The sequence below is a fragment of the Callorhinchus milii genome, unplaced genomic scaffold (assembly GCF_018977255.1).
Source record: "Callorhinchus milii isolate IMCB2004 unplaced genomic scaffold, IMCB_Cmil_1.0 Scaffold11, whole genome shotgun sequence".
NCBI classification, from domain to species: domain Eukaryota; kingdom Metazoa; phylum Chordata; class Chondrichthyes; order Chimaeriformes; family Callorhinchidae; genus Callorhinchus; species Callorhinchus milii.
The window spans coordinates 15,668,451-15,683,010 of NW_024704752.1; the positions used below are offsets into that span (position 1 = coordinate 15,668,451).

At 38.5% G+C, this 14,560-nt stretch overlaps 1 protein-coding gene across 3 annotated transcripts in view; it reads right to left on the reverse strand.

The window, feature by feature from the left end:
• Positions 1–5,869: 5,869 nt before the first annotated feature.
• The window catches only part of LOC103175259 (SPRY domain-containing SOCS box protein 4), a 68,003-nt gene continuing 59,312 nt past the window's right edge, over positions 5,870–14,560 (reverse strand). For all 3 annotated transcript variants that reach the window (XM_007888193.2, XM_007888183.2, XM_042339190.1), the window contains exon 3: positions 5,870–7,118. In XM_007888193.2, coding sequence (XP_007886384.1) covers positions 6,991–7,118 — 128 coding nt within the window. In that variant the 3' untranslated portion in view covers positions 5,870–6,990. The remainder of the gene's footprint in view (positions 7,119–14,560) is intronic.

Here is a 14,560-nt window from a genome sequence, read left to right on the forward strand (position 1 = left end):
TTTCTATCTGTACTTATTCTTGTAACCCTTCGTTCTGACTAACAGGATAGACACTGAGAATGGCAGTAACGTATTTGCTGTTTATCTTACAGTTGCAGAGTTTTAATCTCCTACATTGGTTTTTCAGATTACTGGTCATTTCAACAATGCAGCAACAAAATTACATGTATATACTTGCTTACCCAGTACCTGGAGACTAGTTTATAGCAGTGTTCATAGAGTAATAAAAGAAAGATGCACAGAATATTTCTCACTGCGCCTTTCAACATAAGGGTTTCATGAGAATAAAATCTCAGCGTGAATCTTTCTCTTCCACCACTGTAACAACAGAGAAGTTTGGGACTGGACCAAGACTTGTTTCTCTTGCTTTTGATATAGTACATTTCATGTCTTCTAGATGTCTCAAAGCGCTTCACAGAATTTACTGTAAAGTGAATTGACTGTATATTTGTGGGCGAAACGCGGCAGCCAATTGCGCACAGCAGTGTCCCACAAACAGGCGTGGAATAAAGTGATCAATTTTTATTGGGTTTTTTTCTTGAGGGATTATTATCAGGCATGTGGAGTAAGGAAACTTGCCCAAGATTTCGCCTTGCTAGGAATCAAACCCGGGACTCTCGCTTGCAAGGCGAGTGCTCTAACCATTGAGCTACAGGACTCCTCCAGGACTTCTCTGACAAAAGGTGACAGATAGATGCTGATGCTGGTCTATGAATGGAACCGTACCCCAATATGAGTTGTTGCCTTCAGCAAAGGAGAAGTGAGGGAGACTTCTGGATTTCTAGTGGGAATTCTTGATGAACTTTTCCCTTCTCGAAACAGAGAACATACAGGGCAATTATAGCGTCCTGACTGCCATCCCAGTGGGAATCGGCACTCAGCTTCATACCAGGCACTGGCTTTATTGAATAAGTCGTAAGGGCTGATCAATAATCGCCATGGTCAAGGATGAATCAATGTTACATGTTTTTAAAAGAGATACACTTTCTAAACTTCATTTGTAACCACTGAAATGCCTTCAGCAAGCCTAATGTTTCGGTGGTGGTAAATTTAGATTTATAAAGGTCAGCACAGCAGGTGAACCTTTAAATCTTTTCAACCTATTCCGGTCAAAAGTGATATTATTCTTTCAAACACAAACCTTGATGCTTTGTGAGTGTAAGTGTTGAGGCCGTCCGTTATATTTAGGGCATAACAATTCTGAGTTAATCACTGGTGTGACTGTAATGACATCCAAGCAAATATAGGCATCACACAGTACTGAATTGTTTTTAATTGAAGGAGGAGTTGCTATTAGAATACTGAAAACATTTACTTACAGAAGACAATGAAAGGATTTGTCCCAAGGGTAACATTGCATGTTGGTAAATACAAAGAGTGAAACTGCAATGAATAGCGCGAGTTTTATAGCACCCATGTTGCAGGCTAGAAATACTTCCAATTTGTTATGAATGCCACAGAACATTTTATTCTCATCTATTCAGCATTTAGAAAGCCATGAGATTAATCCCTATGGACAACTGGAAAAGAAAGTATTTTTTTCTGTTCATTTTAAATAATCTCCTCTGTTTCTTGCCATGAAATAAATCTGCAAATGATTAATGGATCACTATAGGTCATGTAGGTTATGCAAGATTCATCATTGGTATAAGACTCATGACCTGAGTGACTAGATTTATGGCATACATGTGGGTCAAGTAATGAAACAAAAGTGTTATTTTACAATGATCGACCCTACATAATTTTATGTTACAAAATGCATCTTTCACACAAATAATTTTAAAAAAGTACTTTTCCTATTGCAGTCTTCTGAAAAAAATATACAGGTGGTCGAAACCATTGAATTAATCAGGACAAGTGTTACCTTCAATATGCGTCCCTACTGATGTGTAATATTTGTATTTCATGCCTTTATTTCCCTCCACTGGTGTTGAGATATATTCTGTTGATGTAGCATTTCAGAGTTACCCACAATTTGGCAAATTCTTAAATACAGGCTTAATTTTGAAGCTGGTTTCTTTGAAAAACTAAAGAAAACTCAATTCAATAAATTCTAGACTCTAAAACCGTACATGAATAGAGTAAATGTAGAGGCAGATGGATTTGTCCCCCTTCATTTTCAGCACTGGGAGTTAACCTCAGGCTCTTTGGGTCCAGGTGCAACATGGGGTTGATATTGAATGAAGTTCTCTCTAACTTGCTCCATAAACATTAACCCACAATCTCACGAGACAGTCCTCGACTGCATCGTTTCACGAATGTTTTCATTTCCCTCAGCAGCCAACCTTATGATCTGCGTGAGTGAGACTGAGATTCTTGGTTTAGTGACAATTAGTGCTAAATTAGTTGTGGGTTTTCCTGTGCCTGATGGGAATTATGTGGAAAAAAAAGTCAAATTCAAAGTTACAAAGTTTTGCGCAGTAAGAGATGTGAAAGAAATAATTTTAAATATTCATTTATCTCACAGAATTTAATGGCTAATTATCAATTTTTTAAAAGGATTATCTTTTGCTGTGCTCCAAATGAAATGTACAACGCTTCATTTAATATTGCTATGATTGGAAATATTACAGTTCATTTATTTTATTCTATGAGTTGTTGAACATTTCCTCCAGAATTTTGGCAAAATTTATGAGGAAACTCAATCGAGTTTATCTTTCATATCCAACCTGGAATATCAAAATGGCCAATGATCTGTAGAAGTGAGTTAGCATCATTTCTATTCAATGATGTTTGCACAGTGAGTGAAAGAGTGGAAACAATAGGAGCGAAAGAGCCCCTATCAGTGTATTCCAGTTTGTCTCTGCGTGAACCTACTCTATTTGAAGATTGATTTCATAGTCCATCAAGTTAATTCCCAATGGTTCGTTTCAACTGCAAAGCATCAGACGCATAATCAGGACATGCTGGCAAGCAGCTAGTATCGAACGTAACCATGAAGAACTGCCTTTTCTTCCTTTTCCTAGACAACAGCCACGAGATGAGCAAAGCAACTTGGGTATCACAAGCATAATGGAAAGAAAACAATAAGTATATCAGCATAATAACTAGAAATTATCCACAGACCAATGAACTGAAAAGAAATGTCAAAAAATATTCTATTATATCAAATAGCATTTCCTCAAATATTTAATTTGCCATTTTATGCACTCATGATCGCAGATTTTTTTAAAAAAATTGTTCCGTTATGAAATTAACCTTCTAGGTTTATAAATGTTTTGCATAGATTACATTGTACAATTTGATATGGTTTTGTAAGTTTTTTTCATGCACTTTTTACGCTGTTCCCTAGCTCTCACATCTCATCATTTATAACCAATGACCTCAATACAGTTCTCTTTCAGCTACGGTGATATATTGGGCAGCACTCTTTTTTTGCAGCCTTCACTCCTAAAGTTTGTTTAAAAGAATGCAGGAAAGTAATTGGGAAATTCAATTCCTTTAGGAAATTAAATACCCATATGTTAACCATGAGGCTTCATATTAGATTTATTGAGAGTGAGTACTTGTTTACATCTGTTTTGAAGGAAGGTCAACTGTGTTTGTCTCTGCCTTCCACTCATTGATATGTTACAAATTGACAAATGTACAAATATGCGCATCAAAAGTCGATGAACTCATGTGTGATGCATTGTTAAAAACTATATGGTTTTGAGCATTTAATAAGAAATTTTAACTACATGAAGCTGATGGCCCAATTTGCAACAAAAAAACAATATTTGAGACATATATTGAAGTAATTGCAGTATTTGTGTACATTTTGACCCTGAATGTACAGTTTTTGTAAAATTTGACTGACCATTTTAAGAAACATATTTAAAAATATCACTAATGGGATATCACTGTACAGGGTTCAGTTTGTTGTTGTAATGGTTGAATTAATATACCACCACATTGTATATTGAATACAGCTGTTTTCTGCTATAATGCAAACCAGAAAAACAATCAATTCCTCAATTTTGTAGGACATTTAAAATACCGTTTGAAAATGAGCATCTTGAAAAGAATGAAAATTGCTTTGGTACATGAAAAAACTCACCTCAAGATAAGTTAGGATCCTGCCCAGCAAGCAAATTAAAATTGAGATCACTTTACTGAAAAAACCTGTAGCGAACTTCTATTTGTATATATTGTAAGTAAGGAATGATCAAAGAGCAGAATAGAAGCTTTGTGGATTGGGTAAGACAGGAATTTAAAACATTTCCAGGCTTCAAAAATGCTTTTAAACATTCACTCTCTTTCGATCCACAGGGAATCCATGAATTGTTGGGAATAATGGGATAGCGATGGCTGTCGGGTATCTGGAGAGAGCAAAGGGGGGGGAAAAAAATAAACATAACCCATCTGCAGAGAGGATGGTCACAGCTCTGCACCCAAACTGTGCTTCTCAAAACACTGCAAGATTCATTTAGTGAAAACATGGACTGATGCCACATGCTGTTCAGAATAGATTGGATTACAAAGCTTCATTTTGCTCAGCAGCAGAGGGTGTAGCGTCTGTGGCCAAGTAACTTCAAACAATCTACCATTTACTGATCTGCCATCCAGGAACATAGTCATCTGGATATGGTGCACTTAGACGTCTGAAACTGTTCTGATACTCTTGAAGTGCAATCTCCTGCATTGCTGCAGTGATATTCTTTTCTTTTTCCGTGATGCACAGTTTAAGGAAAACTTGGGTTGTCTCATAGGCCAATAAACAACACAAACAAATATACAGTCAATTCACTTTACAGTGTGTTCTGTGAAGTGCTTTGGGATGTCCTCCCGACGTGAAAAGTGCTATATCAAATGCAAGGATTATTATTATTATTATAATAATAACTAGTAACTGCTAAAGAGCAAGTGTGGAGAGCAGAGAGTATTCTGTGAAGCACTTTGAGGTGTGTCGAAGACCTGATAAGGCACTGTATCAAATGTAAGGATTATTATCATCATCATCATCAAGCTCTTTAGTGACTTGACCTGAAATTTTGTTTTACTTTTACGCACCAATTCTTTTAACAAGACAGGCTTGACGTCAACCAACCAGCCTGGATAAACATTGTTGCAGACTGTCAAGAAGTGACAATTTGTAAATATTTACCCCATTCTTTGGGCTTTGATCTATAAGCAGTCATCACTCGGCCTCTACACTGGGATGTGAGCCTTATCCTTAAAAACTAATTTGCACTTCAACTGCCCCAGCTCCTCCTCTGGAGGAGGAGGGAATCATAGCCAAACTCAATCTGCTCCTCATCAGAGAGTGGATGTTTATTTTTTTAAAAAAGCACAAGTTTAAAAATGGATAGTTAGAGAGTGATCTAATCTCAAAGTTTATCATCTCATAGTTTATCATCTAAAGCTCTCGATTGCATTTCTCCAACTGTAATCAGCTGCGACTCATCCAATTTCCTCATCTTCTGGAACAACTGCCTACATCACTCGATAGTTGCAGAAATTCCATGAATCATTAAATTCTACCTTAGTATCCGTTGTCACCAGGTCACCCAGGTCTAGTGACACAGGCCAGAAAATTGCTGCCACCAACTCCAAGGAATGAATTAAAAAGATCAGCTGGATCAATGCAACAATCTCACCTTGGAGATCCTGGAAATCATAAACTAATAGGCTTAGCTCCTTTACTTTATATATAACAGTACCAAACCTCAAAATGAAAGGAAAGCTTGTAACCTATTCTGCATTGTATCAGATCTCGAGGATCAATAGGAGCCATAATTCACATCAACACTCTCACACAATCTTGGTTATTACAGTAACTTCTTTAATAGTTTCAGGAACCAGAGTTGACCATCTAACCAGCCAATCCTTCTTTACCTTCTTAAAACCACATTCATTGTAAAACAAATAGCAAACAGACAAAGTAAACTTTATTAGAAACGTCTTTATTCAGTCAATTCACATTTAAACTCTCTGTGAAGGCAGCACATCCTTACATTCAACACCCTGCAACTGCAACAGTTTCCAGTTAAAAACTAAAATTGATCAGCCAGAGAACTTTAAACCATACCTAAGGAAAACAAAATAAGCAGCATTTTAAAAAGGTCAGGTCTGAGCAGGAATGATAATGACTCATCTCAATCAGCAGACTGGCTACTGTGAAGCAGAGTTATAATACAGCCTCACTGACCGCACCTATAAAACAATTCCACACACATACCAACCAGTACATTGCAGTGAACAAAGTTTTTTTTTCTCTCAGTTTGGAGTTGAGTGAAGTAAAACAGCTTCGTAAAAACTTTGTTCAAATAAAAGTGACTTGAGCTTTGTAATAGTGAATATTGTACGCTGTTACAGTAGTGCTTTTTATTTTATTTTAAAAAGCTTCATGCAGAACTTCAGAGGGAACCTCAATCTTGCATCAGTAGAATCTTACATGTAGGTGCCATGGTATACATCATCTCTTCTCCCATTTTAAGCAACACGTCTCGTTGCTTCAAAAATTTATGGCCATGCCAAAAAAAATTAACAGCATAGTAAAAGTTCTAGCCAAAACCTCTGCATTTAAAAACACTTACTGAAATAGCCCAGTGATGACATCAGGTCTAGACCAACTGATCATTGAGTTAAAGGAATCTCTTCAACTGCTCTTTGAAATTTGAACAAATACAAAAGAATTACAAGGAAACATCTTCAACCAAAGAACCTGTTATATATTACAGGATTCAGTTTTTTTAATACAATTTAAGACTTGCGTGGGCAACTGGCTAATAATTACAAATGCATATAAAGAGGTTTCTCTGATAAAGGAGAATTTAGTGACAAGGTACAATTCTGCTGTTAAAATAGGAATTCCTTTAAGCACTGGTCGACTTATTCTCTTCATTGAGCGACAGAAACGCCTGCAATTTCTGCTGGGCTCTGCTCAACAAGATCTACGTCTATTGGCAGGGGTCATCACAATATTTCTCTGGGATGCTCCACAGAAAACGTCGATGTAAACTTTCCACCTCTTTGCATTGATTTTCCAGCTTAGTCCCAATTTGTGCATTACTGGTACTGTAAATAATTCCTCAGTGAGGCAGGCAAGGGTAGGGACTCTATTTCGTGCAGTCGTTCTCTGCCAAGCGAAAGACGAATCGATCTTCGACAGAGGTCCATTAAAGGCAGTGGCTCCGCTGAAATAAAAGAAAGGAGAAAATGAAGTTTGCAGGCATCAAATGTACATTTCACAATCCTGCAGAATTTAAACAAATAACATAACATATAGGAGCAGGAGTAGGCCAATCGGCCCTTCGAGCCTGCCCCGCCATTCAATCATGGCTGATCTTCTAATCTAACTCCAGCTAATACCATAACCCTGCCTTATCCCCATAACCGTTAAGCCCTTTTGCAATAAGAAATATATCTATATACCTAAATATCTAAATATACCCCTGTGTTAGCTCACAAATTATTTGCCCCTAAAAGCAATGAAAATGCCTTTAGGGGCAAATAATTATAAGTCTTTTTATATAAATTCAAGACTTGTTAGCAGAATTAGCTCAGGAGTAATTTCCTTCAATTTATTTCCACCCGTCATCATGCAAGATATTAACGTTGCAAAAGTGCGACACGATTAACACATAACACTGGGCACTCTTCAAATACACTTGAAAGCTATTCAACAATCAACAAGAACACAAACGCAGCCTAAACACTGGACAAAGTCTCTGATAGACATCTGAAATTTTAGCTCATAGTTTCCATAAAATCTTTCCTATATTCGCACAATCAGAAGTACACAGGTGAATCATGGTAAATTGGCAATGAAACTAGTCACTCTTTACAGTGACCAGTATTAATGATTTATTACAAAGTAACATTTTTGCTTCAGTGAAGTATAAGAATTTGTAACCCAAGGAAATGGCATATAGTGTTAATTTACCTACGTGGTGTTTCACTTAACCCCACATTGCTCCCCCTTTAAATTCTATTCTACCTTGCCCACCATGCCAAAAAATAAGCTTTGGTACTAGACTCCAGGTTACCAATAAATAATTGTGAATCCCACATTTTGTGCAAGTTCTCGAAGATGTAATTTAGCATCAGCTTGACAATTCAATTTGGCAAAGAGGAATATTCCTATCAGATTCCAAGCAACTGCAGACAACTTCACAGTCTCGTATGGTGAAGTAAATTGAAATAAGACGCATAAGAGATAGCCTCTGCACACACATCCACTCATCTCAGTAGCACTTTATAGATTAGCATAGAATTAGGCTCCACTGCTCAATTGACACAAGCTTATTTACGAAGAAATTAATTTCGTTAATTAATTTCACTAAAATCTTTTGGAGTGCTACCTTTTGGCTCTGGATTTTACCAGATGTCAGCACATTACATGTGTTAAAACAAAGTGCAACAGAAATAGCGCGGTCAAGATCTGATAGGGATCACCCAGCTACCATCAGTGATGCATTACAAAGACAGAGATTCACTTCATACTGACATGAGATTGGTCTTTATTACAGAATGCCTTACCACAGTAATCAATCATTAACCAACCTTTTAATGGCTAAGGATTCAAAAGTCTTTTCAGCAATGGATGACAAGCTATCTATTTCCGTCACATAAACTTCACAATAGCCTACTGCTCAGACAAAACCAGTAACTTTTCAATAGATGCTTAAAATGAGAAATGGTTAAGAGAATGGGGCATCTATAATGGGATATTGCTGTGCGCAATTGACTGCTGCGTTCGCCCACAAATATACAGTCAATTCACTTTACAGTGTGTTCTGTGAAGCGCGTTGGGACGTCCTCCCGACGTGAAAAGCGCTATATCAAATGCAAGGATTATTATTATTATTATCAGTGAGGAGAGTGGGATTAGAGAACACCAGCGCAGACTTGAAGGACCAAATGACCAGGTTCTGTATTGTAATGTTCTCATGATATTCTGTTTTTTTTAACGTTGGAAGAGATCCTTTGCACTTTTAGGACCTAGAATGGCTCGTAGTCTAAAAAAGCTTTTTTTTGGAGGTAGAGAAGGTTTATAGGGCGTCTTCAAACGCAGAGTGAATTCACAAGTTTAACGGTTTGAAACCGGTTTCAGAGCATTTAAAAACTAATAATTGATGTACTTATTTTAGCACCTCTATTTCACTCATAAAGGGGAGAGAAGATAAGGCTCATTGACCTCATATTTCTTGTTCATATGGTTTCTCAGTTTTAAAAATAAATCAATATAATTATGGTCATTCATCCGTTGACTTTCTGCTCTCATTCTGCAAGCTCCACATATGCAACAAAATGGGGCTTCATTTTATAAAAACAATGAGACATGTGGGAAAATTAAGCAAATTCGACTTTTAGTAGTAAAACGCAAGAAATTGACTGAGTGAAACACTTAACAATATTTCAAGTTGCAACAGGACCCATTTTTAAAGGCAACTGGGAGTCATCTCTGTTTGACCACATAAAAGCATTGAGCCATTAGCTTAGAACACGGGGTGGGGAATTAAGTTCACACTAATACATCCCTGAGCAATGCTGTAATTCTTGAACAGGAAACCTAAGGTTTCCTTTCAGGCTAGGCTGCAAACCTGCCAGAGAAGGAAGTACCGAATCATGTTGTTATCAGCAAAGGCCCCACAGACCATAAATCAGTGTCCGTCTGTTCCCTCGACAGAATGAGACGGCTCTTCAATTACCTTCCCAGGGGGGAAAAAAATCTAAAAACAATACAGTGTGAATAAGTTATCTGCTTTAATACGAACAGCTGCAAGTCTTATTGCTTTTATTCATTCAGAGGAGGCAGGTCGACAGATGGCCGGGAGCCCAGTTATCAACTGTAGAGTGAATGGGCAAAATACACCTGCAACTGTTTCAGCACAGACTGACAATTACTCGTATTAATAATTAATAACTTTCCAAAACAGTTGTTCAAGAGAATAAAAAGTACACAGTTTAAATTGTTTGTTGTATACCATCTGTTCCAGAAATACAAAAACCCTGTGCACCTGTGCAACTAAAGCATCCCGTACCACTTTACATCTTGTGAATCAATATCCTTGATTCACAGTTAAGACAGGACTATGAGTAACTTACTGACCGATTAGAGGGATGGAAATCAAAGGACAGTTGCAAGCAAGGAGAGGTATTGGATTGGTTACCAGAGGAAGTTTTGCTGGGATGCTATTTTTTGTAGATTCTTTACAGGGTAGTTAAATTCATGTAGGGTACCAAACTATGGAGGAGCTGGTGGTGGTGGTGGGGGGGGGGGGGGGGGGGGAGATGAAAGGAAAGAGAAGGAGGGTCTGAAGAGTAACAGGAGGCAACCAAGATCTTACAAAACAAGTTGAACAAGGTCTGCTTGTGGTAAACTTAACAGGTACTTGAGACTAACATAACTGAACGCAACATGAACTCGATGGGCAAACAGAACTTGCAAGAGGAAAGTTGAAATCAACATAGAGATGCGAGCTAAGTCATCGATCACTTTGTCTAAACACGGATTGAAGCAATCAGAAAAATTGAACAGGCTGCCGGAATATACTGCTGAATTGGTTAACGTCAAAATTTCCAGCCATCATTGTGTGGATGCTATTCGATGAACCGGCCACTGCTGAAGTATGACGTGACCTTCTGATCAGTAACATGCTCTGTGCAGCTCAGTGCCATAACAGCAGCTTGAGCTGATATTCTAAACATGGTCTTCGTGTGCCATATTTTGCAAATGGAACAGTGGTTGTATGTTAGAATCAGTAACTACCTGAGTATTGCTGTCATTATTTTTAAATGAATAAGTCGCTTTAATGAGTTATACTGAATGGAACCATCACTCATCCCCCTTAGAATAGAAGCAGCGAGAAATCAATGAGGGTGGGTGGGGGGTGGGGGAGAATCATCAGGAAATGACTATAATATCGTCAAATTGAACTATAAAGTACCAGAGATTAGTGTTTTGTTTCCACATTGAGAGCAGAGCCCAATATTTGGGCTGCAGTGTGTAACCAATATCCAGTTTGTTACCATAATGTATGCTGAAAGACCAATTAATTATTCATCTAACTACGCCTGCGGTAACCTCCATATCTGCACAAAAGGGCAAAGTTTTCAAGAGATTTGCTTTATTGCTGCACTTTGGTATAAAATCTGAATATCCATTATTTATGTGTCATTCAGCCTTTCAAGATCATCAATCAATTCCCATTTACAGGCAGCTGATTTCTGAGTTAAGACCAGAATTGCCTTGGGTCTGTGTGTGTGTGTGGGGGGGGGGGGTATGGACTGTGTGGTTAATTTTAAATAAATTGCTGCATTTGCATTACAGCTCAGTAACCGAAAATGATTATTTATTTTTTTAACAGCTCACTGATGTGGATGAGTTTGACAGTATTTGAATAAAATGCTACTTTTAATGACCACTGATATGATGCTCCAAAATTATGAATGATATTTTTCAAATAAAGTTGCAACAGCTTAAGCAAATTGCACAACTGGTATTTAAGAGTAATCACGAGGCAGTCTTCATTTCCCAAATCTGCTGAATCTTTAAACCAAAGTCTGGTTGAGATTAATTGCTGTAGTTAACATGCATTAATTATGGGTAACAGCTGGAGCTGAATTACTATGAAACCAGAGGTAAAAGAGAAAGACTGACTGGCTGTTCTAAACCTCATGTCGGTCAAAATCCCCCAGGATGTATATATACATTCATTATAGTGGGAAACAATGGATAGAATATTGCCATCAGGTATTAGACATGCTTCAACCCAGAATAGAAGCTGTTGAAAGAGCCAATTAAGGTAACACACAGGAGCCATGCGAATCCAATTTCTCCATCTCGAATACAGACACATTCAGGGACCCCACCACCTAGTGTTCCTATATGGGCGGCAGGAAGGAACCCAAGCCAAAAATATCCACCCAATGAGTAGTTGCAAAAATTGAGAATGCAGATAAACGGCCAAAGCCCATGGATAAATACAGCACTAGGTTGAAAGGATCAGGGAAAGAGAGAAGCCATGCAATGCAATGCGCACCCATGTAAGTATAAACTATCCAATTAAACACTCTTGCAGTGGCTCATTCCCCTTTCAGAGTTCTCCTTTCAAAGCTCACGAATCATCGGGATCTTAAGTACTTTTAATGTAACTAAACACTTTTGCTTTAAAACTTGGTTCAGAGGGAGAGAGAAGAGGGAGATGTGGAGCAGGCAGCATAAATCTAGCCTCACATGACTATGCACCTGGCAGCAAAGCTGCTTTGCTCTCTATAACCCACACCATAAAACAGTGGAACTTGCTCTTCCTGGTATAAATGTGCAGATCTAATAAGAAGCACTCTACAAAGGGTTAAACAATGCATCAGTGTTACTGGTTGTTATTCAGACAGTAATTACAAGATTAAAGACCCACCGGCATTTAACTGGCCAAATGTTACTAATGCAATTTCCTGGAAGTATAAATCCCTGCTGTGCCCCAGACAGATTTCAAGTTACAGTGACAGACTGTGACTGACTCATCCTCATAAACAGAACTGAATCACTTTCATGCTGCATTGTCAGAAACCATTCAGAGGATGTGGACGATGAAATCAGTCTCTGCATCTAGAGGAAAAAGTAATGAACTTGCCTTGACAAGAAATGCTACTCGTGGTCTCCAGCGATTGTTTGACTAAAATAAAATCAATATCAGTTGCTTCTTTTAGAACACCAAGAACTAAAATAACCAGTTAGTCTGTTATGTGGTTGCTTTGATACACGCAGTTGAACTGAATGGAACTTACGTAGTTTACCAAATTATACAGCACAGCCAGCATGTGCCAGTGTTTATACTCCACATGAGTCTTCTCCACGGAAGATTATTCTATTCCAGCACCTGTGCACGATAACTGCACATTCTTTGTAAACGTGTGCCTTCATTTTGCCTTCCATCATGTTCAAGAACATTGTGGTTCTAATTTATTGTGTTTTGGGGCCTACTCGTACTTCAACTCAGTGCCAGGTGCTGAATTACAAAAAATCCCATTTTAATCATAGACTGCCAGTCAGTCCCCAATGATTCATTGGCCGATTGCACCACATTGTGTGGCACTGAGACATGCCAAGATCCAATGATGATCAATGGCTAGCGCTGAGTCAGCTCATCGTAATCGAGGCGTTGCTACCCTTGGCCTCAGTCATTGCTTTTGGGGAATGTGCTCCAGTGCACAGGATGCGAGTGCTCTCCAACAAGACTGAAGCACTGGAATAATGGGAAGGATTCATATAGTCCTGTAGCTCAGTGGTTAGAGCACTCGCCTCGCAAGCGAGAGACCTGGGTTTGATTCCCGGGCAGAGCGAAATGTTGTGGAAGTTTCCTCACTCCACACGCCTCTGTTTACTTAGCAGTAAGTAGGAACTCGGTTGTTAGTAGATTAGCGGATCGCTTTTCCCAGGGTAATAATTCCTTCCAAAAAAAATAAGTGTCTCTTTGATAGATGGACAGCGATTTTCCCTACGTTTATTTCCCCCAAAACGACTGCACTTGGGGAGGAGAAAACAAGGATTTGTGCTTGTGCACTTTTACATTGATAATTGTTAATACTAATGACCCGTTTTTCCAGCATCAATCACCCCCGCCCCATAATTTAGAATTGATTCTTCTGTCGTCTCAGCAGATATATTTGGGAATGAGAAACGTTACAGGCAGAGCGTTGGCGGCAGTGGGATTTTGCAGGTACACGGCCATAACAACAATCACAGCTAGTCTGAATTTCAGCCATTTAAGAAAAAGGTTTTCTGATCTAACCAAGCTAACCAAATGACGATAACAAAAATCCAAAGTCGGGAACAACTAGGGTGCCATATGCAATACAGTATGGCATGTTCGTTATGCTCCAAGCCCAATGTCAAGGTGAATGGTTACAATTGACTGGCAAACAAGCCAGGAAAATTGAAGGTGTTGGCAATGTGAATCATACTGAAACCCCAATAATGAAACTACTTGAGGAGGTGGTTTGACTGATGTCTGTGCAATACAAATATGACCGGTGTGTCATACTGGGATTGCTCCCTGCTTGCTGTCTAGAAAGCTCTCTGTCTGCCCATTGGGCCACACAAGAAGTTTCAACAGGAGCCAATCAGTTCTTTAATATCATTTAAAAACAGCAGTTACTGATGTATCCCTGCAGCTGTGTGTTTTTTTTTGGCACCAATTCAACCCAACATGGAGCAGGCTGGAAGTGTAAATCAGGCTACCGGCTTCACATTGCTGTGCTGCTGAGAGCTAATCACTGCCAGCCAGTACAAAGGCAGCAACACTCAATACTGTACCTGAAATGGGTTTTGATCAGTATAAAGAACAATGGAAAAGCACGATTACATTTGTAAAGACTTATATAAAAGCATTAGATATGGGGGGGGCAAGAGAGATAGTGAGAGAGAGAGAGAGAGAGAGAAATTGGGATCAATTAAAAAAGGGATATACCCAAAATAGATAGATAACATTTGCACTCACGTAATGGGTCACAGCCTGTTAAAACACTGAAGATTGCCAATATTCACAGTGGTTTCTGATCTCAGCAACACATCAGATAAACTATTCAGAGTTGATGTACATCATGGCAAATGGATCAAAGTAGGGTGTACTGA